General features: G+C 47.3%; 2 protein-coding genes across 6 annotated transcripts in view; one reads left to right on the top strand and one right to left on the bottom strand.

Annotated features, from left to right (window-relative positions):
- The window catches only part of LOC135815328 (uncharacterized), a 46,049-nt gene extending 40,617 nt beyond the window's left edge, over positions 1-5,432 (top strand). For 2 of the 5 annotated variants that reach the window (XM_065328609.1, XM_065328607.1), the window contains 2 exons: positions 563-632; positions 4,944-5,432. In XM_065328609.1, the coding sequence (XP_065184681.1) occupies positions 563-628 (66 nt within the window). In that variant the 3' untranslated portion in view covers positions 629-632; positions 4,944-5,432. Of the gene's footprint in view, positions 1-562; positions 633-4,833 lie in introns of all 5 variants that reach the window. The other 3 variants (XM_065328608.1, XM_065328605.1, XM_065328606.1) reach the window with 2 other exon arrangements.
- A 419-nt stretch (positions 5,433-5,851) lies between these two features.
- The window catches only part of LOC135815327 (protein broad-minded-like), an 85,130-nt gene continuing 64,129 nt past the window's right edge, over positions 5,852-26,852 (bottom strand). Inside the window, exons 18-37 of the mRNA XM_065328604.1 lie at positions 26,384-26,457; positions 25,806-25,860; positions 23,755-23,835; positions 23,381-23,468; positions 22,590-22,708; positions 22,137-22,352; positions 21,360-21,448; positions 20,983-21,096; positions 16,345-16,477; positions 15,591-15,696; positions 15,177-15,216; positions 14,372-14,550; positions 12,818-12,881; positions 12,474-12,592; positions 11,814-11,977; positions 11,475-11,540; positions 10,994-11,050; positions 9,197-9,298; positions 8,283-8,369; positions 5,852-6,537 (exon numbers count right to left, since the gene is read on the bottom strand). Of these exons, the coding sequence (XP_065184676.1) occupies positions 6,370-6,537; positions 8,283-8,369; positions 9,197-9,298; positions 10,994-11,050; positions 11,475-11,540; positions 11,814-11,977; positions 12,474-12,592; positions 12,818-12,881; positions 14,372-14,550; positions 15,177-15,216; positions 15,591-15,696; positions 16,345-16,477; positions 20,983-21,096; positions 21,360-21,448; positions 22,137-22,352; positions 22,590-22,708; positions 23,381-23,468; positions 23,755-23,835; positions 25,806-25,860; positions 26,384-26,457 (2,121 nt within the window). The 3' untranslated portion in view covers positions 5,852-6,369. The remainder of the gene's footprint in view (positions 6,538-8,282; positions 8,370-9,196; positions 9,299-10,993; positions 11,051-11,474; positions 11,541-11,813; positions 11,978-12,473; positions 12,593-12,817; positions 12,882-14,371; positions 14,551-15,176; positions 15,217-15,590; positions 15,697-16,344; positions 16,478-20,982; positions 21,097-21,359; positions 21,449-22,136; positions 22,353-22,589; positions 22,709-23,380; positions 23,469-23,754; positions 23,836-25,805; positions 25,861-26,383; positions 26,458-26,852) is intronic.

The following is a 26,852-nucleotide window of genomic DNA, read 5'->3' as shown; positions in this document are numbered from 1 at the left end:
CCAGTCCTGCGGCTTACACAGTACCCTGGATAACTGCGCGCCGAGCCAACGACAATACTAGACCAGATTTCCAGGTGCAGAGTATGGGAAATAGCCAGCTGTGCAAAGCTTGCTGTTCTGCTGCATGCACATAGAGGACTCAATGTCTAAACCCCCTTGTGCAAAGCTTGCTGTGCTGCCTACACTTAGAGGACTGCGAAAAGCATTTTTAAATCAGCTGAAGATGCCGAAGATAGAGTCCTCTAGCTTAGTGTACTCAACACAGCAAGCTTTGCAAGAGCGCTATGTCCAATCACTAGTTTGACTAGTTACTAGACTAGACGAGATCGCTTGTTGTTCACTAGTTGTTCATTTATTGTTCACTTGCTGTTCACTTTGCACAGAGAGCTAAGTTCATTTCGCTCAATGTCTAAAACCCTTCTGTAAAAGTTGGTTGTGCACCTTCTTTTTTTCCTGAGTGGACATGATATCCATGCAGGAGTGTGAATGTTTTCTTTTTTTCCCTTGACACCAGCTCTCAACCACCCGCATTGAGTTTTTGCATGTTCGTATTTGCACACAGAACGTCACACAGCCGTATTTTGACGAGTGGGAGCTCTTCATGCTGGTGCTGGCAGTCCTGATGTAGTGGGGTAAGTTCTCAAGTTTTAATTTTAATTTGGGGGGGGGGGCGAGGAGTATGGTCTACATTACACTTCTCGCTAGTTGTAGTCTGCGGGTTTCTGAGTAGAATGGTTTTGGTCGGAGAAAGCTGAGGCGTTCCCTTCCTATATTCCCCTTCAAACTCGTGCACTTCCCCCGAAACTGGGTGAATGCACCCTACTAGATAGGGATTTGTGTGGAAATTTTCACTGAAAGCATCACTTCTTTTGCAGAGAAGCATGGATGACCATGAATCTCGCAGAACCTGTAGTTTCTTAGACGCTAAAGTGAATGGTCTTGGTCCGATAAGGCATTAAAGGGGAAGTGCATCGATTTTTCGAGTATGGTCCAGAAGAAAGACAATTTGATATCGGTTCGAATGGCATATCTCTCGCTTTCATACGATAAGCCAAACTTGCCAAACCACTAATTGTATACTCACGTTGCCATAACGACCAGCGCAGTGATGACGTACGAAAGGCTTAGCTCCACCACAGAGAAGGTCGATCACTGCAGAATTTGGTCATTTTCAATAGGTCTTTTGCCAAATAAGACACACAGTGACTTGGCGGGGCATGGCATGTGTACTGAATGCGTGACCCGGGCACACCATACATGCAGTGCATTACGAGTCACGCGCGAGCTCTTGTTCCTGAACCGCGACGATCAATCACCGCATTTGGCGTGTACTCACCCACGCGTCGAGAAAAGAGTGACTTTCTTTTTTTTGTTTTCCTTGTGTCTTTCAAAAGCTATGTTTCTTCAAGCGATCGCGATCGCGATCAACATTCTAGAATAATATAATGAGGACGGTCACTGGATTTTCTCTGCCTAGTTCTTGTAAAGGGTTTAGTTTTGTTTTCTAGAAGATCTCTCCAGATTTTTTAGCCATGGGAAAGGCGATCACTGCTGCGTTCCGCAGTGCAACAGCGACCGACGTTCAGACAAAATACTTTGTTCAATGTCTTCCCTGCTAGCAAGGAATCGAAAACTGGAGAAGCTAAGAGCGTGAGCAGTGACGAGTTGGACACAAGAAAGTCTTGGATTGCCGCCATTCGTCGAGATGAGCGGAATGGCTACGGGTACCATCATGTCATACAATATAGTGGTGTGTTCTAACCATTTCACTGATGAATACTATAGTCGCTATCGACGATATCCAAGTGGAGTTCAGCCTGGAGATTTAGCTCGGTTTGAAGACTCTGACATTCAGTACTACACTAGTTTTCCTTTGATATCAAATTGTCTTTCTTCTGGACCCTACTCGAAAAATCGATGCACTTCCCCTTTAATGATAGCTTGCATGCCGTCCTACCGGTAGGACCCAAGGAATCGAGCTGCAAAAGTGCTTTTGGCCGAGAATTTTCTTGAAACAATTGTTGAGATGAGGTCTTTGTCAGGCAAAGTAATGGCGCAAAATGAAAGGCTATGTCCAGTGCATTGTGAATTTGCGTATGCGCAATTTTATCGATTGTCAAAATGGCCGCACATAATCCTGTCAGTGTGCTAGCAACTCTGTCCAAAGTAAATTTTGACCAGGGCACATCAATCGTGGTGAGGTCCTAATGTTTTTATTAGCTTGCCAAGGCAGTGGAATGCATAATTCCATACTCCGTTTCCATGGTTACCATGGGCTGTTACCATGGAATTTTGTAGTATGCCTTGTGCACCGTTAGGCGCTGCATCTGCCGCTAGGATTTACCGGGTGTTAGCGGCCGTCGTGAGTTCCCTTCGGGAACGGACACGATAATTTACTTACTTACTTTACTTGTGCGATCGCGTCTAATATTTGTGGACTCCTTCATTAGCCCCTGAGCAACAGTTTAGGGTCAAGTTTTAGGTCAATGTTAGAACAGAGGCCATGCAGCATGTCTGTGTATGATGGTCCTACTGGTAGGTCCTGCCGGTAGGACCAAGGTCTATGCAAGCTATCATTAAACCCTTTTCCATATCGCGTAACGCGAAATTACGCATCTATGAGCGACATCCACCGAACCTGGTGGGAGAGTACGCATGCACTTGAGTCTCATCCTGACCTCGTTTTTTCTTCGTTTTTTCGGCCCCAGTATAACTTACATGTAGCTGTATTCTTCATTGCAAAGCCGTCCTCGATTGTTGTGTTCATTGTTCAAACGAAGTGGATAGTCAATCAAGAAGGCAGAGGACAGAAGAGCCGGATCTGATTTTCGTGTGGCACAGGACGGCCACACAGAGATGCTTTGAGATTTTCTGAGTATACTATTCCATACGCATGGTGCAGAGTTCAATTTGTGCGATATCAAAATTGTGATCTACAACATCGAGCAGAACTGGATCCTACTCACAAGCTTGCCGACGGTTAGGCTGGCAATATGACTGGACAAATGATCATCGAGCCCTGGCATCACCAGACAGCAGAATTCGAAAACCATGCCCTTTGCTGCAACGTCCATCTCCAAAAAGAACTCGATCTTCGTCTCAAAAGGCTTGAACTACTCCAAATTCAACCGAGCCTGTCGGTACCGTGCCTTCTCAGATCAAATCATTTTTTGTTGCAACAGTTACAGGGCTGATCCCTGTCACCACTCAAGCTGGGTCTGGCTCCAACACATTGTTGGAGTAAGCAATATTGAGGTTTCAAACCACCTCTCTCATCCAAAATTCGAAATTTCAACGTTGGAAGATACTACAAACTAAAGTCGAAATGCATGGCTGTCGGCACGATCGTTCAACCTACATGCATCATTCATATTTTGCAGGATGCCTCTGAGCCACATGCTAAGCATTGCACCACTCGGTGTGATGTCATAGTTGACATGCAATGTCACATGCACAACATATTCATGTGCGGAGATACTGAATTCGTGGACATCGTCATCTTCTTCCCACTGGTCTCAAATGTACTATAATGTGCTATTTCGCCCGACGAATGCATTCCCATACACAGTCCCGTAGTGATGTGTACGCGAGTCACCTGGTGACGGTGCCAGTGCAGTTTATCGTTCAGACAACAGCCTGCAACCTCCAGTGCAATGACACGGCATTCCATATATCAGCAGTGTATGCTTAGCTGAAGGGTGTGTGGCCGTGAATAGTTCATCGGTCAATGCACTGCATACACAATCGTTCACCGGTCAATGCACTGCATACACAATCATTAGTGTTGAAACGATCTCACCGGGTACTCGTTAGCTCGCTCACCAGAAACTCGGCTCGTTTGTGCGGCCAGCTCGTTTGCACAAACGAACACCGTACTCCGTGCACATGGCAGTACATGTCGACGTCGCGACTGGGGAGTCGTAAATTTTTTTACGACTCCCTGGACGACCGAGAGTCCAGTCCCGCGTAAAGTGAAAATCACTCGCAGTTACAGTGACTGTATGCCTACACGACACTTGAGTTGTTTCAGTTGTCGTTGCAGCTTTGGTGGACTCTACTGATGTCTTGTTCCGCATCTGCTGACCTGTCGCAGGATATGCTTCGGTCGCCTCCCCATTCGAGTGAAAGTTACGCTCAATCGTTTGGAAGTTTTCTCCCGCGATGCAGCGAAGACCAGGGCTACTTGCAATCTTTGCAAAACGGTCTATTATTACAAAGGCTACTCAACGACGGCGCTGAAAAGACATCTCGACACCAAACAGCAGTCCGAAGTGAAGCAGCAGCAACCCCAAATTCCGGCGGTGATAATTGGTGGTGATAATTTGAACCAGCTGAAAAAATCGAACTTAGAAAAAAATATATATTCAAAAAATCATATTTGCCACATCAATGAAACTCGCTAGCTCGCTCGATAGCTTGCTTGTTTGTGGAACTGATAACTCGTTTGCTATAGATACGCTCGTTTCAACACTAAGTCAATCATTCACCGGTCAATGCACTGCATGCACTGCATACACAATCATTCACTGGTCAATGCACTGCATACACAATCATGGTGTACACTGTTCACTGTGTAGGTCTACAGGCCGTAGACCAGCTACATGGTACACTTGTCTTTGAGTCCAAGCGTGAGCTCCTTTGCCTTTCCAAGTTCATGATCACGCTAGCCACCCAACACCCCGCTTTCTTATTTTGCTCGTATTAACCACGCAAGGCGATGATCAACACATCTTTGATGAGGCATCCTATCTTGAATTGCTTAGTCTCAGACACACCCTGGTTTGAATTACCTACTGCTGTCACTGTTGTGTGTTTCTTGTTGTTTTTCTCCAGTTTGTTAACTGGGAGGTAAGCTGGTCCAAAAGCTGGAGCTGTGTCTCACTATCTTCTTTCTCATTAGGTGTGTTTGTGTTTTTCTGTGTATGTGGGTGTCTGTGTGTCAGCATGCAGTCAACAGGTTATGTATGTGTTTCTGTGTGTAGTCTCCCTGACATGCACATACACACTGGGAGGGAAATGCTTACTCTGCGTATCACTTGTTCCATTCTGAACTGATTCTTGCACTACTGTTGAATGAGGTAGAAACGCTTGCTCAGTACATATCTCTGTTACTGTTAGCTATACCACCGTATGATGTAGCCGTTCCCATTTCACTATTTTTTTAGAGTGGTTTCTTTGAATGCGCTGATGGCAGAACACTGTCTGCTTGGTTGCATGAATCGCCGCTTGCGAAGTTGTGATGCATGGCACGTTAATTTACGTTGGACCTCTTAGTTATCTTTGCCTTGCTTTGGGTTTACGTGCATTACCAAGTTATCTTCCCTGGCTTTGGGTTTTAATGCATTACCAAGTTTTCTTGCCTCGCTTTGGGTTTGCAAGCATTACGACCTACTCTACATCGTAACTAATGTGATTGTGTTGCGGAAGCTGAACCCATGCATTGTGGTGATGTGGCATTGTGGCGATGTGGGCTATGGCAATGAAGTGCTGTGATTTCACACAACAGCTGTATCCCGTAGTCCAACAGGAGCTGTTGACGGCAGTGACTGGACATCCTTTCCCCATGCTAGAGTCTAGAGAGCAAGTGCTTGTGGGTAAACTACCCTGCCGCCTTTTCTGTGGTGTATCCCAGCATGAAGGCTTTGAAGCAGGTAAAAAGCCGGTCATGTGACCGGTTTTCTGCTGGGGTTACCATGGCAATTGCAAGTTACAATGATTACAAGTGCTACTGGATTTGTAGCTAGGGTATGCATGGGTATAGGGTATAGGGTATGCACGCGTACAGGCCTTTGCACGCAAGTAGAACTAGAATCCACGGCGCCAGCAATCTAACAGTGATGTCAACCAGAACTCAAGCAGGCTACATATAGGATCAGAATGAGGCCATCGAGCGTTTTATAGTTGGATTTGTCCGTATGGTACGTCGGTGACGAATCGAGTATTTAGAGTATTTAGACAGCAACATTTCCAGAGAAATGCCTGAAAGTGAATTGTCACAAAATGTAAGATTAGTACCAGTGGTACTTATACAAATAATTGCTTTAGGGTATCAAGAATCACTTCAAAGTAAGTTGCATTCCTGTTTCATGTCCGAGTTTATCCCCGTGGCTCTCCTGGGAGTACTACTAGTTATAGAATGAATCACCCGATTATGTCTGTCTGAATCGATTATGGAAGTGTTCTTAGCATAGTTATTGATGCAAGGTAGGTATGCATGGCTCATGACTGACTTTGGAGCCACCCTTCTTTGGAATACAAGCATATCCGATATTATGATAAGCCACATAGACAATACTGAGGACGCTAGCTGCCACAGTAATATTCTGCATCATGTGTACAAGCACACGTTCACGTATGCACACCAACACGCTAATTCCGCACGTCCGTTTTGCGAATCTTGGTGGTGATTTCGTCCACCCCGCCATCACTTGCAGACGAGTGCAAGCAGGAGAATATGTAGTCTCTGTAAATCGTTTCCAGATCCCGCATGAACCTCAGCACACTCGGAGTCAGGTGAAAATCCAAGAGAAGGGACTCCTGCAGATACAAAAATCAATACCAAGGCTTGCCCAGGCCAGTTTTTGAATTTCCTTTGTAGCACCTCTCTGGGAGCATTGTCCCTACAATTCACAGCATACTACCAAAGAAAATTCATCATGAACAACTAACTTGCCAGAAGCGTTGAAATGCACTGTATGCTCCTAATGATTGATTTAAAGGGGAAGTATACCCTAAAATCAAATTTTCACCAGTTGTAGTCTTCGGGGTGCTGAGTCGAATGGTCTTGGTCCGAGGAAGCTGAGATGCTCCCTTCCTCCTTTATTCCCAATCGAACTCGCGCACTTCCACCGAAACTGGGTGACTGCGTCCTAGTAGATGGGGATTTGTATGCAAAATGTCACTAAAAGCGCCATTTCGTTCTTATAAAAGCACGGATGACCGCGATTGGCCCATATGTTGTAGTCTTTTGGACGCTGAGTCGACTGGTTTTGGTCTGAAAAGGCTGCGATGCAGCGTTCCTCCTTTATTCCCAATCGAACATGGTTGAACGAGCGGTCACATGCTCCTGCGTACACCAGTCACCTGGTCACCGTGCCTGCAGGGTACACCTTACTAGCCTGTTTGACCTTTTTTGGGCGCAGTCCTGTCACTCGAGTTGAACCTTGGTGTGAAAGTTGTCGCCTGCTGGCGCGGTGACCAGGTGATTTGGGCACCCAGGAACACGTGACCGCTTGTTCAACCATGTTCAATTGGGAATAAAGGAGGAACGCTGCATCGCAGCCTTTTCGGACCAAAACCAGTCGACTCAGCGTCCAAAAGACTACAACATATGGGCCAATCGCGGTCATCCGTGCTTTTATAAGAACGACATAGCACTTTTAGTGACATTTTGCATACAAATCCCCATCTAGTAGGGCGCAGTCACCCAGTTTCGGTGGAAGTGCGCGGGTTCGATTGGGAAAAAAGAAGGAAGGGAGCGTCGCAGCTTCCTCGGACCAAGACCATTCGACTCAGCACCCAGAAGACTACAACTGGTGAAAATTTGATTTTAGGGTATACTTCCCCTTTAATGACCTTCGCGATCAGTTTGCGAACTGAATTTCCAATATTTTGAGAGCACAGTAGGACGTGGCTGGATTCATAGTACATAGTATCATACAGTCATGTACATGTACACTTGAACCTCCCTTTCCCTTGTCAGGACTATCAGGGAGCTAAACTGCTCAGGATACAGAATTTCTAGGTGGATAAGTGTCGCCATCTCTCATGATGGTGAGAACACAAACTGCATGCGCTAGCTGTACAGTCGTGCACACTGCTGCTAAGCGGCACGTGGCCTAGTGGCTGCCTGCTTGCTGGGACATGTGCCGATCAGGGTAGTAGTTACAGGGTAGCACCATTGCATCAGGCATGCTTTGGTCAGTGCAGTTTTTGCCGGGGCACACGCAACGTTGCCCTCAGCGTGCCCATGCAACTTGCTAGATGGTCACAGCCACGACTAGCTACAAATTACTGCCACGTAGTGCCTAAATTACAAGTGGACGCCTACATGAGCTGTACATGTATCCGCCTGTGAACTAGGTACTAACGTTATGTGGCAGTAACTTGCAGCCTGCATCGTATTCTACGCCTACTACACACAGAGAGAGTGGCTGGTACTGCAATGTTAGCACACATAATTAGTGTGTGCAGTGCAGGGATAAGAACATGCTAACTAAGAATGAACACCCCACACCACCACACCATCACCATCAAATCCACTACCGACTCGCTTCACTTGCCTTCAATGCTGGTAGTAAACGCTGTCTCTTAGTTTCCTGCAAAATCCGACCGTGAAGACCATGCAAGATTGCCACAGCAAAGTATACCTGTTAGTGATAGGGAAAGCAGGCAAAGAAACAACAGTAACAATAGTAAGAGTACTTGACAGGTTTGTTCATGTGTACTGAGTACTTGTCCCTGCATTCACACCCAAACAGTCAATAAACGTCATTTGACTGCATGCAGTGCATGTAGTGCATGTAGTGTTTTTTTTTGTTTTTTTTGTTTTTTACAAGATACACAACTCCCCGGCAGGTACATGGGGCTAGCATGGGGTGAGATGGTGCTGGTGGGGCGTGCTGTAGGACAAGAAGTGCCGTGTTTTATCTAGCTGTGGTGTTTGTAGGACTTCGACTGTATACTGGGGATACGGCTGCCCCTATAGACACCATGTCGCCTAGCCGTGGCACACATCATCCGACTGTCTACAGAATTTGACTTCACACTGGACTCCCGACTACCTATAGTGACCCGACTGCCTACTGAGTCCAACATAATACTCTACACCTCGTGGCAGATGAACCTACTCTTCGACGCTCAGGGATTCCTACATACAAACAATCGAATGGTTTTCTACACTCCAGCCGAATGGAGTACAATTGACTCACCGTTGAACATACTAGTATGCAATATGAAAAAAACACCTATCAACCCTTCCAATACACAGGTCATTTATACATTGCATATGTCATAGTTTTGACAAATATCAGAGGGCAAGGGAAGCCGAGGATTACTCAATGTGTTATACAAAAGGTCCCAGTACATGGGGAAGTGCCAGGTTGCTTGATGCTTCAGCCCCCCCCCCCCCTATTTGCCATTACCATAGCCCCCCTAAACTCACCAATCTCGATCATCGTTTCAGAGTGTTGCTTACCTGATAGTCGGCACCCATTACGATACATGTGGCAAGGTAGAGTTCAATGTCCGGCCAATCCAAGTAGTTCCAATAACATTGGTTTAGCCATTGATAACTCACCTAAGGCAGGTAACGCCAGTAAACAGGTATCAGATTTTGAATGCCAGCTGGGCAGCACATTAGTCACGGTGAGCTAAATTTCTACAGGTTCATTGGTCATCTAAAGCTGCAAACTCTGTCATGCACCAGGATGCCACCATTGCTATAACAACAACATGTTCTTTTCTATACAGGTGGAATCCTGATAATTCGAACCTCCAAATGCCAGGAAAAAGCTTCTAATTATCCTGGACATTCTAATTATCCAAACATGAATCCACAACACAATATGTATGTCAAAATGCTCTCATGGTCACACAGAGTTCCGCTATGGACCTTAGACACAGATTTCACGGATACTGAACCGGCCAGCACAGCCTGCTCATGCAAACTGAACTGACCAGTACAGTGTACAGTGAACTTCGAATTACACTTTGCTAACTTCGAGTTATCAGAACAAATCCCACACATTTTCTATGTAAGTGGAATCCGTGGAACTCAGTTCGAATTAACCGGACATGTCCGGTTCGAGGTTCGAATTATCAGAACATTTTATGTGGGAATCGTATTGACAGAAATCGGTCCTGGAAAAACTTCTAATTAAGCGGTATGTTCGAATTAAGCCATATTCGAATTATCAGGATTCCACCTGTAGTACCTGAAAAGCAAATTATTCGACCTATGACTTGTTGCATCACCCAGATCAGAGGTAGCCAGGTGAAAGATCAGGCCTGAAGTTGGACCTCATTTGTCGATATCAAACCTTCTGATGCATGCTGTTCGGGCCAATGGCTACAGCACCTTCCTGATAAGCCTGAACATGCTGTTGCATGCACCATACCTGTCCCCAATTCCGGCCAAAAGAGAACACGCGCACATGTCTGCAGCAGTGTCCAGCAGTGTCCAGCAGTGTCCAGCAGTGTCCTCTCTGACAAGTGAAGAGAGACTTGTCAGCTCAGTTTCTGGTTTTCTGGTTTCTGGTGAGGTCCAACATGCTGCCTGTTGTTTCCCTTGGCACTATTAGGCCATCAGTCAGTCCGTCCTCCCGTCCCCATGTCAGCACCCCCCCCCCCCCCCCACTATGCTCATGTGCACACACACACACACACACACACACACACACACACACACACACACACACACACACACACACACACACACACACACACACACACACACACACACACACACACACACACACACACACACACACACACACACACACACACACACACACACACACACACACACACACACACACACACACACACACACACACACACACACACACACACACACACACACACACACACACACACACACACACACACACACACACACACACACACACACACACACACACACACACACACACACACACACACACACACACACACACACACACACACACACACACACACACACACACACACACACACACACACACACACACACACACACACACACACACACACACACACACACACACACACACACACACACACACACACACACACACACACACACACACACACACACACACACACACACACACACACACACACACACACACACACACACACACACACACACACACACACACACACACACACACACACACACACACACACACACACACACACACACACACACACACACACACACACACACACACACAAACACATGCACACAGACACACATACAACCCAAACCTACCTGTGCTGGAGTGCAACCGGACAGCTGAAACGCAGATCTCAGCAGTGGGTACTTGTCCTGAACACAGTACATCGAGCAATTCCCAGAACAAGTTATAGCAGCCTAGCTAAGGATGAGTGGGTCCTACACAAATGCTTGGTAAGCAGTTGGTTCTCATTGAAGTCGTAAATTTACAACTTTTAGACTCTTCCTTGTTTATATGAGGACCGTGTGCTGAACTACTTTATTTGGTGTATGTCGTTTGTACTTGTTGTTGGAGCATACACGTGTTGCTGTTGTACGGAGAGGAATCTTTGTCTTGAGTTCGTCATGTCCAGTTCTACGTCCAATGTAATCACGTTGTCAATTGTCTTGATTGAGGAGATGACACAGGGCTGGGAGCAGTAAGAATATATCTGAGTTCCAACAAGTTAGAGCATCGATTATGCAGACACCGACTACTGTAGCGTCACGTATAAAACTGAGCAGGACAAATGCTTACCTGTACAATAAATTCCACACAGTGAGCAATCACGGAGAATTTACACGAGATGTGCGTTGCTTGATTCTGAAATGAAAATTGCAATCAAGACAGGTACATTGCTATTGTGGAAGCTATGGAGAGTTGGAAAATGGAAACACTGATATGTTTTATGTTTTTCTACCATATGCAGTGTTTGAGCTTAGAGCTTGCCACATGTATCTAGCACCTACTTGCTGGGCACAGTAGAGAATGAATACATTGTGGTGTGAAGAGTGCCGTTGCATGTCACCATGCATACATGCATGCGAGCACATCGTGGTGTGAAGAATACTGTTGCATGTTCAGTACTACGGTTACCTTAGGCAGTATGCGCTGACACCACACGGACTCGGCGCCCGCGCGGCCAGAGAACGCTAGCAGGAACGACCAGGTAGCCGCACAGTTGCCGGCACACATGATAAACATGGAGGCCACAAACCAGTCAAACCCGTGGAACTTGCCACTGCAGCTACTCATTTCAGCTGGTTTCAGCAGAGAACACACAACAAACACAAAATACTGTGTAATTTTTTTGTTGATAAATATGGTGGTAAAGACAATTTTGATAATTTTTTTGTATTGTATTTTATTATTTTACTTGGGCATTCCCGACTGAGACCCGAAGGTCTTCTTACAGGGTGACCAAATCTATTGTCAGCTATGTGGGTTATGTGAAGGATGTCACGGTCGTGAACCAGCGGCTTCGCTTATAGGAACTTAGCATACAGTCTGAATCAGCGGTTTGGCCTTGAGCCAATGCATCGACCGCTGTGTTGCAGCTTTGCCACTCCAGAGAAAGCCTCTCAACTGAATCAGATGTTGCAATTTTGCAACCTCTATAACCTTGGCTGGTGGACATGTTGAGCATCTACTCTTCAAGTAGCAGAGCTACCGACCAGTTTGACTGCTATGAAGACAGGCTAATGCGGACTACCCAGAACAAAGATTACCATTAATGTAGCATATACGTGAACGTACCTGCAGCCTTCTCGATTCCATTCATGACACCCAGGCAACGCGATAACATGTTTAACAGTTGTTCCAGGTCTTCAGCTGACTTCTCCTCTTCCTTTAGCTTTCCGAGCGCAACTCCATACCTGCAACGGTGGAAAGAGGCAAATTGGTACCACTAGTGTCCGATGTTTATGCAGTGCAGTGCAGTGCAGTGCAGTATAACAGTGTTGAGCCACTAGGTGCATGTACATGAACGTATATGCAGTATATCCTGTAAACTAACAGTTAGCCCCAACTAGTTCCTATCAACTAGTTTGTTGTGTACCAAACGCAGAGTAAAAAAAGGAAACTTAAGTAATTCAGTTTACCTGACTGCAAGCCGAACACCAAACTTGTAGTATTCATTCAGGCCAGTACATTGGGATGCTTGCTCTGTTGGCCGGAGGACAATGCACAGACATGTAGAAATACGACAAGCCGGAACACAAGCCAGTGTCAGTATCAGTGGCCATGCCTCAAACACAGAGTGTGACTCACTGCATGAAGTAAGGTGTGTGGGTGGGTGCGTATAGGGGATGCGGGGCGGGGGGTATCTCCACAAAGCACAATGAAACAAACCGTTGAAGCAAGCATAGTAGTGATCCAAGATCATGGCTGGGAAACAGAGGGTATATCATGCTCAACACCGGCTTGGAAAAAATGACGCGGGTTCACGTAGAAAGCGAGTCAAGAACCACCGTTTCCCTTCCCTTCCATGGGATGCCACCATCCCATGATCAGGTGCCAGATGCAGCTCCTAAACAGCGGAGGAGGACGGAAAATTTCTTATGTGGGTCCAATCAGCTCACCTCCTACCCAGGAGCGTCACCTGCGCCCGACCCATGAGGGTGGTGGGGTTCCTGCGGATGCGGAAAAGTTTTGTTTTTTCACGGCTGAGCGTAGCAAAAGAGTGCAAAAAACGTATTTTTCACTCACAAATATTTTCGTGCATTTGCTCTTGTTCTGCGCAACTCCGTTGAACCTGCCATCGTGGTCTTTGTTTTTCCTCGTGGTAGTTGAAGTTGCCCGCCCACCCACCCTGGTTTCATGGGAGTCGTCCGCTGTTCTTCTTGACAATCTATGCCTATGTGTGTGGCTTATGATGATTATTACATACCATTTCTTGCTATCTCTATTCTTGGGTCTGACTGGCAGCGGGGCAGGAATTAATGAAAATAGAAAGGTTTTTTGGCCGAAAGGCGTGTTTTTCCTCTAGCCCGGTTGAGCGGTCGCGGCTAGGAATGTAGGGAGTCATTGTTTTTCAGGCGCTCCCCTGCTGCCCAGTCACCCATGCTCACCACTGGCCATGCTGTTTCACTTGATTTCACGGCCTTTTCTCCCGCTTGCTGGCGGTTCTTTGATGGATTTAGATGTTTTTCGGCTATTTATCTATTCTGTGGCTGCGAGTGTGGTTTTTTGCTTCTACTCATTTCTGGAAAACCACCACGGTGGTGAGTGTGATTGCTCTGGTAGACCACTACCCCATGTACTGAACAGTCGCTTTGTGAGTGAAAAAGCTATTTTGGCTGGCTCTTGTGGGAGTTGTGAAATTCTGAGAGTGCCAAACTCAGCTGACCAACACAGAGTTCACTATAGTTGCTTTTAAATTGCAATTCTGTATTGGAATATACGCAGCGGAGACAACAATTTTAATATAGCAATAATTGCCAATAAATAGAACTAACTCTGCCGTCATCACCATTGGCTTGCCTACACTTCAGTCACGATAATCCACTGATGATAGTGACTTGAAAATCGATCCTGGAAAGCAGTTGACTTTGTAGATTCATGGTGATGACGGCAGAGTTAGTTCTATTAATTGCTTTATTAAAACTCTGTATTTGAGGCAATTTAGTTTTCCAATGGCAAAGAGCTAGTATTACCTGTGGTGATAGAGCTATAAGGCTGCATGAACTCTGCTGGTACTGGTTGACTGTTCGGCCGTGCTGGCAGGCTACCCATGGCTGAATTTACGAGGGCAAGAAGATCAGCCGAGCCACAGATCTTGCCCTTACGTAGTGCGTCGGCAAACACGTCACGCACCGTGCTCTGAGGAGGGGTGCTGCATACAACACATCACACACATATCATAGTGTTAATCACACAAAATATCACAGTGAGATGATCACACAAATATCACACACACACACACACACACACACACACACACACACACACACACACACACACACACACACACACACACACACACACACACACACACACGTACACGTACACGTACAAGAACACACATACGCATGTGCATACACACACACAGACACAGACACACACACACACACACACACACACACACACACACACACACACACGTGCGTGCATACACACATGCACACACACACGCACACACACATGCACATGCACGCGCATACACGCACACAAACAAACAAACACACACACCACGGTAGTTGTTACATGCATTCACATACATGGCTTTTCTCAAAAGGGTCTTCGCAGACGGTTACAGAATTGAGTTGTAAGCTATTCACCAACAGGAGTGAAAAGAATAGACAGTATCACGAAAACTCAATCTGAGGACAACACTGTCTAATCCTTTGTGAACCCATTGGCAAAGCAGAGAGAAACGACATCCAACCCGATAGCCATGAACTAGTATCAAAAGCAACAAGTATACGCTCATGCACTACACCACTACACCACTACACCTACCTGCTGCATCTTAGCAACTTCTTCTGCAGAAACTCGGATACTACACAAGGTAACACAAGCCAGCAGTCACATCAATACAGCACAAACACAGGTATGGTTGGCAAAACACTATCGACGGGGCTCTATTCTCTATGAGCAATCACGGAAACATGACTCATGTATTCCTGGTTAGCAGCTTCACTCTTTGGTCCCTCTACGAAAATGCCTCAACTGCAGCTGGGTACCTTTGCTTGTGCAGAGAGCAACGCTCTTCATGCGTGTACACTTCATTTTCCCCATTCATCTGAGAAACAGCGGCAACTGATCCCTACCCAAGTTTCTGGATCGGAAAGATTGTAAGAACGAAAAGAAGCATGCTCCTACTTCTGAATGCGGCAAGGAAGGGCACACACACACACCATCACCAATACTCACCAGACACAGCTGGGCTTGCTTCTTTCTGCTTGATGACATACTCTCTGGGTATTGGGTCCTCGCTGAAAAGTGGCCACTTGAATGGGTTGTGCAGTTCTCTGAATTTCTTCACGATTGATGCAAATTTCACACACAGATTAACAAGGTCCATTAGAAGTGACTATCGACGGAAGAGTTCAACCAACATTGGCAAGCTGGCTTATGATTAACAATGAACACGTAATACAACAGGATCCATCATCTGCAGCATAGTCTTGAATTATCAGGAGGAAGAGGAGCCAGCCAGAGTCATGAGGAGGAGATGAAGAAGGAGGATGAGGAGTATGGGCAGGAGGACCAGGAGGAGGAGCAGGAGGCGGGGCAGGAGGAGATAATCTAGAGTGAGATAACAAGGCGTAGTTATCACTACACTCGGACGTCTGTTATCCGGGCACCTTGGGACCGGGCATTGCCCGTATCTCCAGTTTCCCCTTATCTCAGGTTATCTCATCTACTATGTATATAAACATCATTTTTGAAGAAGTTTATTTGGCACGTATTGCATATGTTGAGGATACAGAACGAACCCATTGATACAAATGTGTGGATTACATAGGTTCGCAGTGAAAAATAAGCACTTCCACACACCGAAAAAAAGTTCAAAGCCCCCAAATTCGAACCATTTGTGATAAGAACTCAAGCCGAATGTGCCCGGTAGAAGACGTGCCCGTATCTGAGGCGTCCGGATAAGAGGCGTTTGAGTGTACTAGTGTACCTTGTTGGCATCCTTCCAGCTGAGGTCATTGATTTCCCGTGGGGGAATGATTCGCTCTGATGGCCCACCAACAGAAGCCGTTGCAACAAGGATGTGATTGCGCTCTAGGGCTGCAGCATCCATTAGAAAACCGCTGCGCGACCAGGGCAGAGGGAAAACAGTAGACAAAGAAGCAGACACGCAGTTGTTCTAGATGCCTGGAATACACACCAAAGCTATTAATGGCCTAATCACACACTCTAGGAATGAAAGCTGAATTGTAATTAAAGGGGAAGTGCATCGATTTTTCGAGTAGGGTCCAGAAGAAAGACAATTTGATATCGGTTCGAATGGCATATCTCTCGCTTTCATACGATAAGCCAAACTTGCCAAATCGCCAATTGTATGCTCACGTTGCCATAGCGACCAGCGGAGTGATGACGTACGAAAGGCTTAGCTCCTCCACAGAGAAGGTCGATCACTGCAGAAATTGGTCATTTTCAATTGTCTTATTGTATTCACGATGTGAAAGAAGTGCTGTGTTCAATGCTGTTAGTGCCGTGAACTATTTGTCGCCCTTCTCATGCATTTCCCTAGGCTGACTGTGCCTAGGAAATGGTTTCCTCGAGGACAAGATGCTTGGAATTCGCCGTGTCTCCTGAGACATTTTCAGCAAACTTTCAAACCTACGACATCAGTATTTCATTCGTCAATCTCCACCACCCGGCACCCGTCGTCTCACCTGGCTTCAGAAGATGTTACAAGAGATAGGAGAGTCGCCAGGAAGCATCACATTCATCTTCAGGAAGTGGAAAGAGCAAACGGCATGGTCCTTGGTTGGGGGAAATGCTGAACGTCTGATTTGTCCCAACCAAGATTTCAGCATTTTGTTCGTCACTATTTTCGCTTGTCTGCTGGTGTCTCCGCGCTCCAGCTTTCTCCTGTCGGTGTCACGTCCCAGTACACAACCGAGAGGACTACTAACAAACAGTTTACTGCACTTACAGCATCGAACACAGCCCTTCTTTCACTTCGTGAATACAATAAACCAATTGAAAATGACCAAATTCTGCAGTGATTGACCTTCTCTGTGGTGGAGCTAAGCCTTTCGTACGTCATCACTGCGCTGGTCGCTATGGCAACGTGAGTATACAATTGGCGATTTGGCAAGTTTGGCTTATCGTATGGAAGCGAGAGATATGCCATTCGAACCGATATCAAATTGTCTTTCTTCTGGACCATACTCGAAAAATCGATGCACTTCCCCTTTAATAAGATTCAAGAGACACTAAATGTGGGCTTTGCGTAGCAAAACCTAGATAGCCCAGGCACACGCATGCTGGTGGTGGAGTACTGCGAGCGTGCGTTATGTGATCACCTCGTGACTAAGCCGCGTGCGCAGCGTGTGGCCTGGCAAAATTTTACGGACAATAGTAGATATGAACTTAGAAGTTGCGACTTCGGCGGTAATAGTCATGAAGTTGGTTGCTCCAACGAGGAGCACACGCTTCTGGCCGAACTTGACACTTGACTGACTCACGACTGCCATCCGGAGCACACCAGGAGCTTGTCGCACCTTCCGCTCGGCAAACCTGAAAGAAAGCACCACTCCCTGCTCAATACACAGTGTTTCGGAGCAACCAACTTCATGAATAGTAGATATAGCGTCTAATTTGGAGATGTGTTTTGCTGAGCTGTCTTGGTGCGAAGGAGCGTTCTTTGCAGTTGCAGTTTGTGTGTCAAGTCATAGTTCTTCCCTCCCGCCCACCCCTTTTAAAGTGGAATTTTGTTTATCCGGTTGGGGGGGGGGGGGACGGGCGGCCTATTCTGTCTGTATGCTGTGAAGCCTGATGCCAGGCAGTCGTGTGAGCCCTCGGTGGGCGATTTGCTGGCCACGGTGGCTGTTTGTGTGCCCTTGGCGGGCAAGATGATACCGGCCCACGGTGGGCAGTTTGCTGGCCTCAGGTGGCAAATTGCCCGCCCTCGATGGGTTGTCTGCTGGTTTAGCCCTCGACGAAAGGTTTGCTGCCTGCAGCAGCCATTCGAGCGCCCTCGGTGGGCAGTATGCTAGTTTAGCCCTCGGCGGGTGGTTTGCTGACCTCGACGACTGAGGATCGGCACGGATGGAGTCCTGCGATACTCGGAGTCGAAGGGCAGATCTACGAAACAGAAGCCACTGGGTCGGAGGAATATTCAGGTGGTGGTTCTACCCTGTTCGTTGCGCCGGAAGTTCCTAGAGCTGGTGCATGATGCACCACTCAGTGGTCACATGGGCCGAAACAGGACGAACGACCGCATTCGGGACATAGTATGGTGGCCCTTCATGTCAGAAGATGTGGCAACATACGTGAGAGGATGCGCAGCTTGTCAGCGGCACAAGCGCCCCAAACATCCGGACAAGGCGGAGCTGCAGAAAACGGATATACCCGCAGCACCTTTGGCACGGATACAGGTTGATTTCGTTGGCCCATTTCAGCCGTCTGTGCCGGATCAGTTTCGCTATATCTTGGCCGTACAAGATGTATTGACGCGATACGCGATACTTATTCCTATAGCCGACGTCACGGCAGAGACGGCAGCGCAGGCCCAACTAGAGCATTGGGTTACGGTGTTCGACATTCCGGTGACCATCCAGAGCGACCGGGGCTCACACTTCACAGGAACGGTGTTTCGGGAAATGTGCTCAGCCATAGGCATTCGGCAGGCATAGAGCAGCCTGAACCATGCCCAGTCTAATGGTCAGGTCGAACGACAGAATCAACTGATCGATAATGTGCAATGTGTGTGTGATGACAACCCAGCGGCATGGCCAGAGGCAGTGCGTTCCGTACAGTATGCGCACAACACGTCAAAGAATGCTACTACCGGCTGCTGTCCATACGAACTACTGTTCCATCAGCACCCCAACAGACCAGAACAGTTTGCAGTACCACAACCAACAGGACAGCGACCATCACGTGCGGTGGAACGAATGGACAGAGTTTTCCGACGGGTGAAGCGCCGGATAAGCGATGCTCAGGAGGCCAGGAGGGTGAGAGTTGGCGGGAAGGCGAGGTGTGGATATGCTGTTGGTGACACAGTGAGAATCAAGCTCCAACCTGCACAGCGCACGAAAGGAAAGCTTCACGCACACAAGTCTGACTTGTATACAGTTGTGCACAGGACTCGCAATACCTACCTGGTGAAGCCTTGCGGACCCAATGCCCTTACTCGCACGCTACAGCGACACTACAATGAGCTAGAGGCCGCACCCCCTCAGCGGTTGAGCTGGGAGCACAGTAGCAGCACCCACGAAACGGGGACGGAGGGGGAGCTTGACGTTTCTCCAAGTGGAGCTGCCCAGGAGACAACCCCGATTCGCAGAAGTGGAAGAGTTAGACGGCCAACCAAGTTTCTGGCAGTAAACCCCCGGCGGGTCCGTTATGGATCAAGCTCGGCCTGTAGTGGTGCCGAAGCGGATGCGTCAGACGATAACGAGAGTGCGGGGGAGGTCTAACTCTGACCTGAGATGCTTGGTGGCAAACCAGGCAGGTCACATGAAAGCTGGGCGGGAGGCTGGCTTTCGCGGGAACACTTTCTTTGAGTCGGCATGGTGTGCCTCCATTTTGAGTTGGTGTTCATATTGTTGAGTTTGAGTGGGGGAGTGTGAGCGGTGTGCTATACACACCTCCTACGTGACACTTGACACAATCATCATCATACTTTACACTATATGCATTAGCACCTGTATTGCTGTACTGGTATTTAGAGGGCTTCTGATTGTTGATGAAGGCAGAGTTATCCTGGACAATACAACCGTCTCACCTCGGCGGCCATCTGCGCGCCCTCGGTGGGCAGTAGGCTAGCTTAGCCATTTGTGCGCCCTCGGTGGGCAGTATGCTAGTTTAGCCCTGGCGGGCGGTTGCTGGCCGCGGTGGCCATTCATGCGCCCTCGGCGGGCAGATGCAAGTTTAGCCCACGGCAGGCGAGTTGGCTGGCCGAGGTGGCCATTCGGGCACCGTCGGTGGGCAGTATGTGGTTGGCCTGCGGCGAGCGGGATGATATAGCTCTTGGTGGGCAGTGCGGCGTAGACCGTGGCGGGCCGGTCCTTACGCGAGTCTGCTCTTTCATCACAGGTATGCATCTTCGCTCAATCACTCAATCGATTATTATCAAAGAGCATTATTCTTGAATATTCGAATTGTCCAAAAGAAGTCATGGCAACCCCCAACCCAATGTGTCCATTGTATGTTTATGCATGCCATAGTGAGTGGTATGTTATGCGGGTGTCTGCGTGTCAGGGTATGGGTACGCCGGTGGCATGTGTGCGTGTATGTGTGCGTGTGTCTGTCTGCGTGGGTGCACTTGGAGGTGTTTGCATGCTTACGACTGCTGGGGCTAAGGGGCCATCCGTAAATATAGATATTTATTTAGAAACGAAAACTAGTCGTTTAGGGGAGAGGGGGTTGAGCGCCTGTTCGTTTCTCGAAAAATATCGATGCACAGTTTGTATGTGTGGGCACGTCCAGAAAAGAATAGAAAAAATATCGATACTATGCATCGTTTATATGTGTTCGTTTCTGAGTGAGGGGGGGGGGGGGGGGGTTGAAGAGAAACGACTAGTTTTCGTTTCTAAAAAAAATATCGGTATTTACGGATGGCCCCTAAGTCAAAATTTACCTGTATTCATCCATCCGACACCCAGCTTGTAAAGTAAGGAGAGTGCGTCTCATGTCATAGTGCACTTCCATGAGAATGAGTGAGTCCAGGCATGTCACGGCCAAACTAACAAGCCTGTAGCAAACAGAACAGCACAAACATCAAGTATCAGGGTGCTTGCACCAAATATGTTGCTCGCATAATGGCATAGCTAGGCTCGCATAGTTTGCAGGAGTCAAGTAACAGTTTTACAGTTATTTGTCTCTCACGCAACCTATCCTTGTGAGATGAATCAACTTTATTTATTTTTCTCGTTTACTCTTGCTTCGTCCAGAGAACAATCATTCTGGTCGCATTGCAGTTCTGATTCAAGTGATGAGGGTGATAAGGAGTCCTACCTGAGAACACAGTGTTCCATGTGTCGGAAGTTGAAGACCATTGCTATGGGCTCCGTGGGCATGCTGCTTAGAGCTATTCGAAACAAACTCTGCACGCACCACGACGCACGCCGCCAAGAATCGCCATACATGCAAAAACAAATTATGGCAGTACAAAACAATGCATACGTGCAACAAATTATTGTTTTTGGAAAGTGAGAGAGCACCGACTTGAGAGTATTTTTTTTTTCAAAATGCTCTCATACATGTTACAACATACATTAAGACCTGGTGTAAGCGACCTCTGGGTTTAGCGACCACCTGCTCTTAACGACCGTGTTTCCATGGACGGACAGTTCTACACAGAAACTGTGGGACCTGGTTCTAAAGACCACCTGGCTTTAACGACCGTCTTTGCTTGCACCGTGGGTGGTCGCTTAAACCAGGTTTTACTGTATATCATTTGTGCTATGAAATGGATCAGTATAATGTTCCAGTGTTACAAGCTATTCAAAACCCAACTGCTAAATAGACAGCGGGTGCTAGGAACAACGACCATGTACCCTACCCAGTTACCCGGCCTTGCTAGAATATCATATTACCCTGAGAATCAGCACATCACCGGCGTACACCAGCCACATTCAGGTACATGAGCAACACGGCGTACACCAGTCACAGAGCACAAGCTACTATGATAGTAGAATTGTGCCGGCAGAACAAACACACAACTGAGCACGTATGACACGCTGGACTAGCGGCACACTACAGCATGCCGGTTGATGAGTACTTGCTACTTACCTCAATGGTTTCAGTAACCTCCTGGCATTGCTCCATCTCTGGCCACAGTCGGAATGGCTTCCACGGCTTAGCGCACCTCCAGCGCTCGTTTCCGCCGCCCAGCTTGGGCTTGGCCATGACCGGTGTGTCATCATCGTGCAGCACTGGCTTTGGACCATGCAAGAGTTGGACCAGTCCATCGAATGGAGTCACGAGAGCTACCAGCTGCAGCATCACCTGCACTTGACAATGCCATACAGACCAAACAAAAACAATGATACATGGCTAGCACTACGAGTACCCATAGCTAATGTACAACATAGTAGTGAAAGAGGATCCGGTAACCGGCATCGTCACTGTAATTGACATGAGAAAAACCCAGCCAGCTGGCTAGAGCAAGTCTTGACTAGATTTCACAGTTCTTGCCATCATAAACCGATGATCTGTGCAATGCTCTACTGTACTCTACTGTACCTTGTACACTGATCGGTCCATGGGATCCATTGGGTCTGTGTAGGCGGTAACTAGTCGTAGATCATCTTCCCCGCCACACACAGTCAACCATAGATCTTGCACAATGCGCCGCACATATCCTGTACACACACGCACACGCGCGCACAAACACACATACACACACACACACACACACACACACACACACACACACACACACACACACATGCATACACACATGCACACATGCATACACACATGCATACACACCCAGAATCATATGAATAAACAGCTGCACATCATTAAATTAACATCATAGCAAACACTCGCAGCATGCTAGAATAACGATACAACAGGTTGATGTTGCATTCTCGCAGTACTTCTCTGCAGGCTCACTATGGGGATCAACAGTTTGAAGGAAGCATGTTATTTCAGAAGGCAAGGACCCTAAGGCCAGTGTTGTACTAGTAACGTTATATTCCTGAGACCGGTTACCACAGAAACCGATCTTCGTGCCCAGATCTATCTCATAAAATGAGTCGCTGAATCTCTTTCTCAAGGCTGTTGTCATGATGCACTCGATCGCTCACCTTCATCACTCCCCCAATAGGGGTTCATGATGGTTCAACCATAAGTATACATCAGGCCATTGATTCAAAGGCATTGGAGGGATTAAACACATAGATTGATGGCTCAACAGTCAGAGAATAGGACATTGCGGGGACGAGGAGGAGGAGGAGAAGGAAGAGGAGAGGGAGAAGGAGAAGGAGGAGGAGGAGGAGGAGGTGATGGTGGTGGTGGTTACTGCTTACCAACATTGTGAAGGGCGACCATTCCGGGTGCGGTTGCAGCAAGCTGCAGCACCATGACACCATAGCCAAACTTCTCGCACTTGCTGACCTGTTACATAACCCAGTCCACATCAAGGGAAAGCAGACAGAAACGTAGACAAACCTTTGCCTGCCGTGAAATACCATCAAACACCAACTAGCAAATGTATGTGCAAGAGCCTAAAAACAAAACAGCCTGCAGCGTATTTTCCAATTCATGAATAGTGATTTGTGACATCAATGTTCTGACAACATGGTTCCTTTTCTCGTAGTCGGGTATGAAAACCAGTACAAGTTACTTCATCAGATTGTATTTCATTGGCTGCATGCAGTACATGATGGAAGCACCCACCAACCTGCATTTTCTTTTTGAAGCGTTCAAACATGTACGTCACACAGTTCTCCAGCATTCCAGTTTGGTGCAAGAGTTGAATGCCCTGCAGCGAGGAAAAGCACACACATACATACACAGCTACACGTAGAGAAACGGGTTCAGGAATACGCGTGCAATGCAACCTGAGTGAAGCAGCACTGAGACGCAAGACAACCTGTCTCAGAAGGTATGTTATCCGAGGCGGCAGGATCTAACTTCAACCCACCCACTCACTCCTAGGCCCGTTCAAAGACCATGTTCACGGTGCATCGTGAGATGGACACCTGTTCTGACTGCTGTGATCTACATTGTACATGTGTACATGATACAGCTGTGCCAGGTGAAGTCCGACCTAATGTGCATGTGCATGTTTGGCACCCTACAGCCATTAACACCCTGGAAGCGGTACAAATGCTGCTGGACATGCACACACATGTTGACACCTACACTGATGCACTGGAAACTGATTCAGGACCAGGCCGCCGGCCTTTCACCTTGGGTCGAATTTCACCTCGCACAATTCTACACGACTAGTATAGACACAACTGGAAACAGGAGAGCACATGAATCTTATACACCACACAGAACTTAGCACTGGATTGAAGCAACACTGTACGCAATATGAGTGCCCAGTAGCAGCAGTCCTCAAGAGCGGCAAGAGGATCCTTCCTAGCTGCTCAATCTCTTTGGTATGATGATCAGTGGCGTGCACCGAGTCTTGAAAGGGAGGTTTCTAGAGTTGGAAATTTTTCTGTAGATATAGTTATGTATTTGTGCACATGCGCATCCCTCCAACATCCCGTCGGAGATAACCATGATAACGGCGAGGGCTAGGGAGGAGGGGGGGGACTCAAGATTAGGGGTGCAGGGCACCAATGAACACTGGTGCTGATGAGCAGGGGGGGGGGACTCAAGATTAGGGGTGCAGGGCACCAATGAACACTGGTGCTGATGAGACGCGGGGCTCCGACTGCTATCATCAGATCATTCCGGCACAAACGCGTCTGAGAGGGAACCAGGTCCAGGGGTAGAAAGGACAGAAATAGGAGCAATGAGAAATGGAGGGAGGGGACGATTTTGCATGGAAATGTTGGTACATATATAACCGGTAGCAGGATAAAATGGGTACGGGTTACCCTTTACATACCAGCACTTGAAAAAGTATTTGCAAAGAGGGTGCAAAAGTCGATGTACTCATATACATGTTTGTCATATTGAACACGTAAAAGTTTGATAGGCCTAGCCGCCCAGGCTACACTACAGTCTATAACACTATGTCTATGGTACTTCACTAGTCCACTCCAGGCTTGTTCTTTTCATCAAAACACTGCTTACATTCGACGTATCTTTTCTTTCTGTTCTTATGACGAAGTTTTCAGCATGTATTGGCAATGTTCCACATGATTTCAATAAAGAGTTATGGACCTTGCTTCGATGGACGCTCGCGGAAGAAAAGCGAAGCCCTGCGTCCTTGATTCGCGGCCGGAGCAGCGCAAGTGGATCATGGACGCACATTTTTACGTCCTCCAGTCGACAACGTTTTTGACGAACATCTCTGCTGCGCACATGAGCGAGAACGAAAGGCTGTGGAGATCTTGATTTGAGTCAACAGTTTGGAAGGAGATATCGTCAATCATACCCTTGAACTGACTTGCATCGCGCAGGCTTGACTCAAATTTCGAGACAAAACGGATTTCTTGAATGTTATCGCCAATCCAGGAGCGAACCAGAGCTAGAGATCGATCTCTCTGTGGCTTCTCTCCACTGAAGAAAGAGAGAATAATGTGTTTTGAACTGCATGCAAAGCAACTCTCTCTCTCACTTCGAAATAAGGACATAGTCACTGTACTGTAAGCTGCCCGTCGATCGACGCGTATGCAGGATAACCAATCCAGTAGGCACGCTTTTCCTTTGGCAAGATTGCCCGAAAAAAGGTGGTTTCCAGACACCAAAAAACTCATACGGTGCACGCGCCTGATGATGGGCTGCTTCTCAGACAGAAAGAGAGCTAGGACATAAGGCCGGGTGTCATACCTTTGGTGTTCCAGCAAAGTTCAGCAAGTGGTCCAGAAGCATTTCACTGAACGTACTGTGGAAGCACACCAAAACAAGATCCATGCAATCATATCTTTATTAAAGGTTGGCAAGATGATGAAGTCCCACGAGAAAGATCGGAAATAGTGGTCCTGCCAATAGGGTTGGGAATGGGGCTGGGGGTGAGGTACTGTACTTGCTCAGTCGCTATCAACATGAGTTGCCACCAGCATCACCACACGTACCAGCAATTCAATACTTCTACACACACACATGCACGCATGCACGCATGCATACACACCACACCCACACCCACACCCACACACACACACACACACACACACACACACACACACACACACACACACACACGCGCACGCACACACATTCAAGAAGCCCACTAGCTCAAAACAACAACCATGTAGTTTGCTCGCCCTTTTGGTAAACATACCCAGTGTCAACATACCCAGTGTCAACATACCCAGTGTCAACATACCCAGTGTCAACATACCCAGCAGTGCAAGAGTCCCTCAAGCAAGCTATGCCGATGATACCAAACACAAACGGTATAGACTTACTCCAATCTGACACATACAGGTGCAGTGGTGCCATCGTCGTTATGTACAACATTGTGAGTGGCCAATGCTTTGTCCTGCAGTGGAAACGGCATCAGCAAAACCAATAACAATTGCCTCCTTAGAGTGGGAAACGTGTGGCGCATTGGAAACAAAGTGAATGCATCCTCAAGTGATTACATCATGACCATATACAAAGTGAATGCATCCTCAAGTGATTACATCATGATCGTAAACAAAATGAATGCATCCTCAAGTGATTGCATCATGACCATAAACACAACTACACTACTACAGTAAACAGCTGTGGTATGTATTAGCAAAGAAATTCTACTCTATTGGCTTGAGATGCCTGGTAGGTTGAATGCATGATATGATATGATTGCTGAGTAGTTGCTCATTCATGACATTTGCTCACACGGTATACACGAACATCACTGGTCCGCAGACAGGCTTTATTAAGAAAGGCCGC

This window comes from Sycon ciliatum, chromosome 4 (assembly GCF_964019385.1).
Source record: "Sycon ciliatum chromosome 4, ocSycCili1.1, whole genome shotgun sequence".
Taxonomy (NCBI): Eukaryota; Metazoa; Porifera; class Calcarea; order Leucosolenida; family Sycettidae; genus Sycon; species Sycon ciliatum.
Note: the sequence above shows the minus strand (reverse complement) of the source record. Positions and strands in the feature narration are given on the sequence as shown.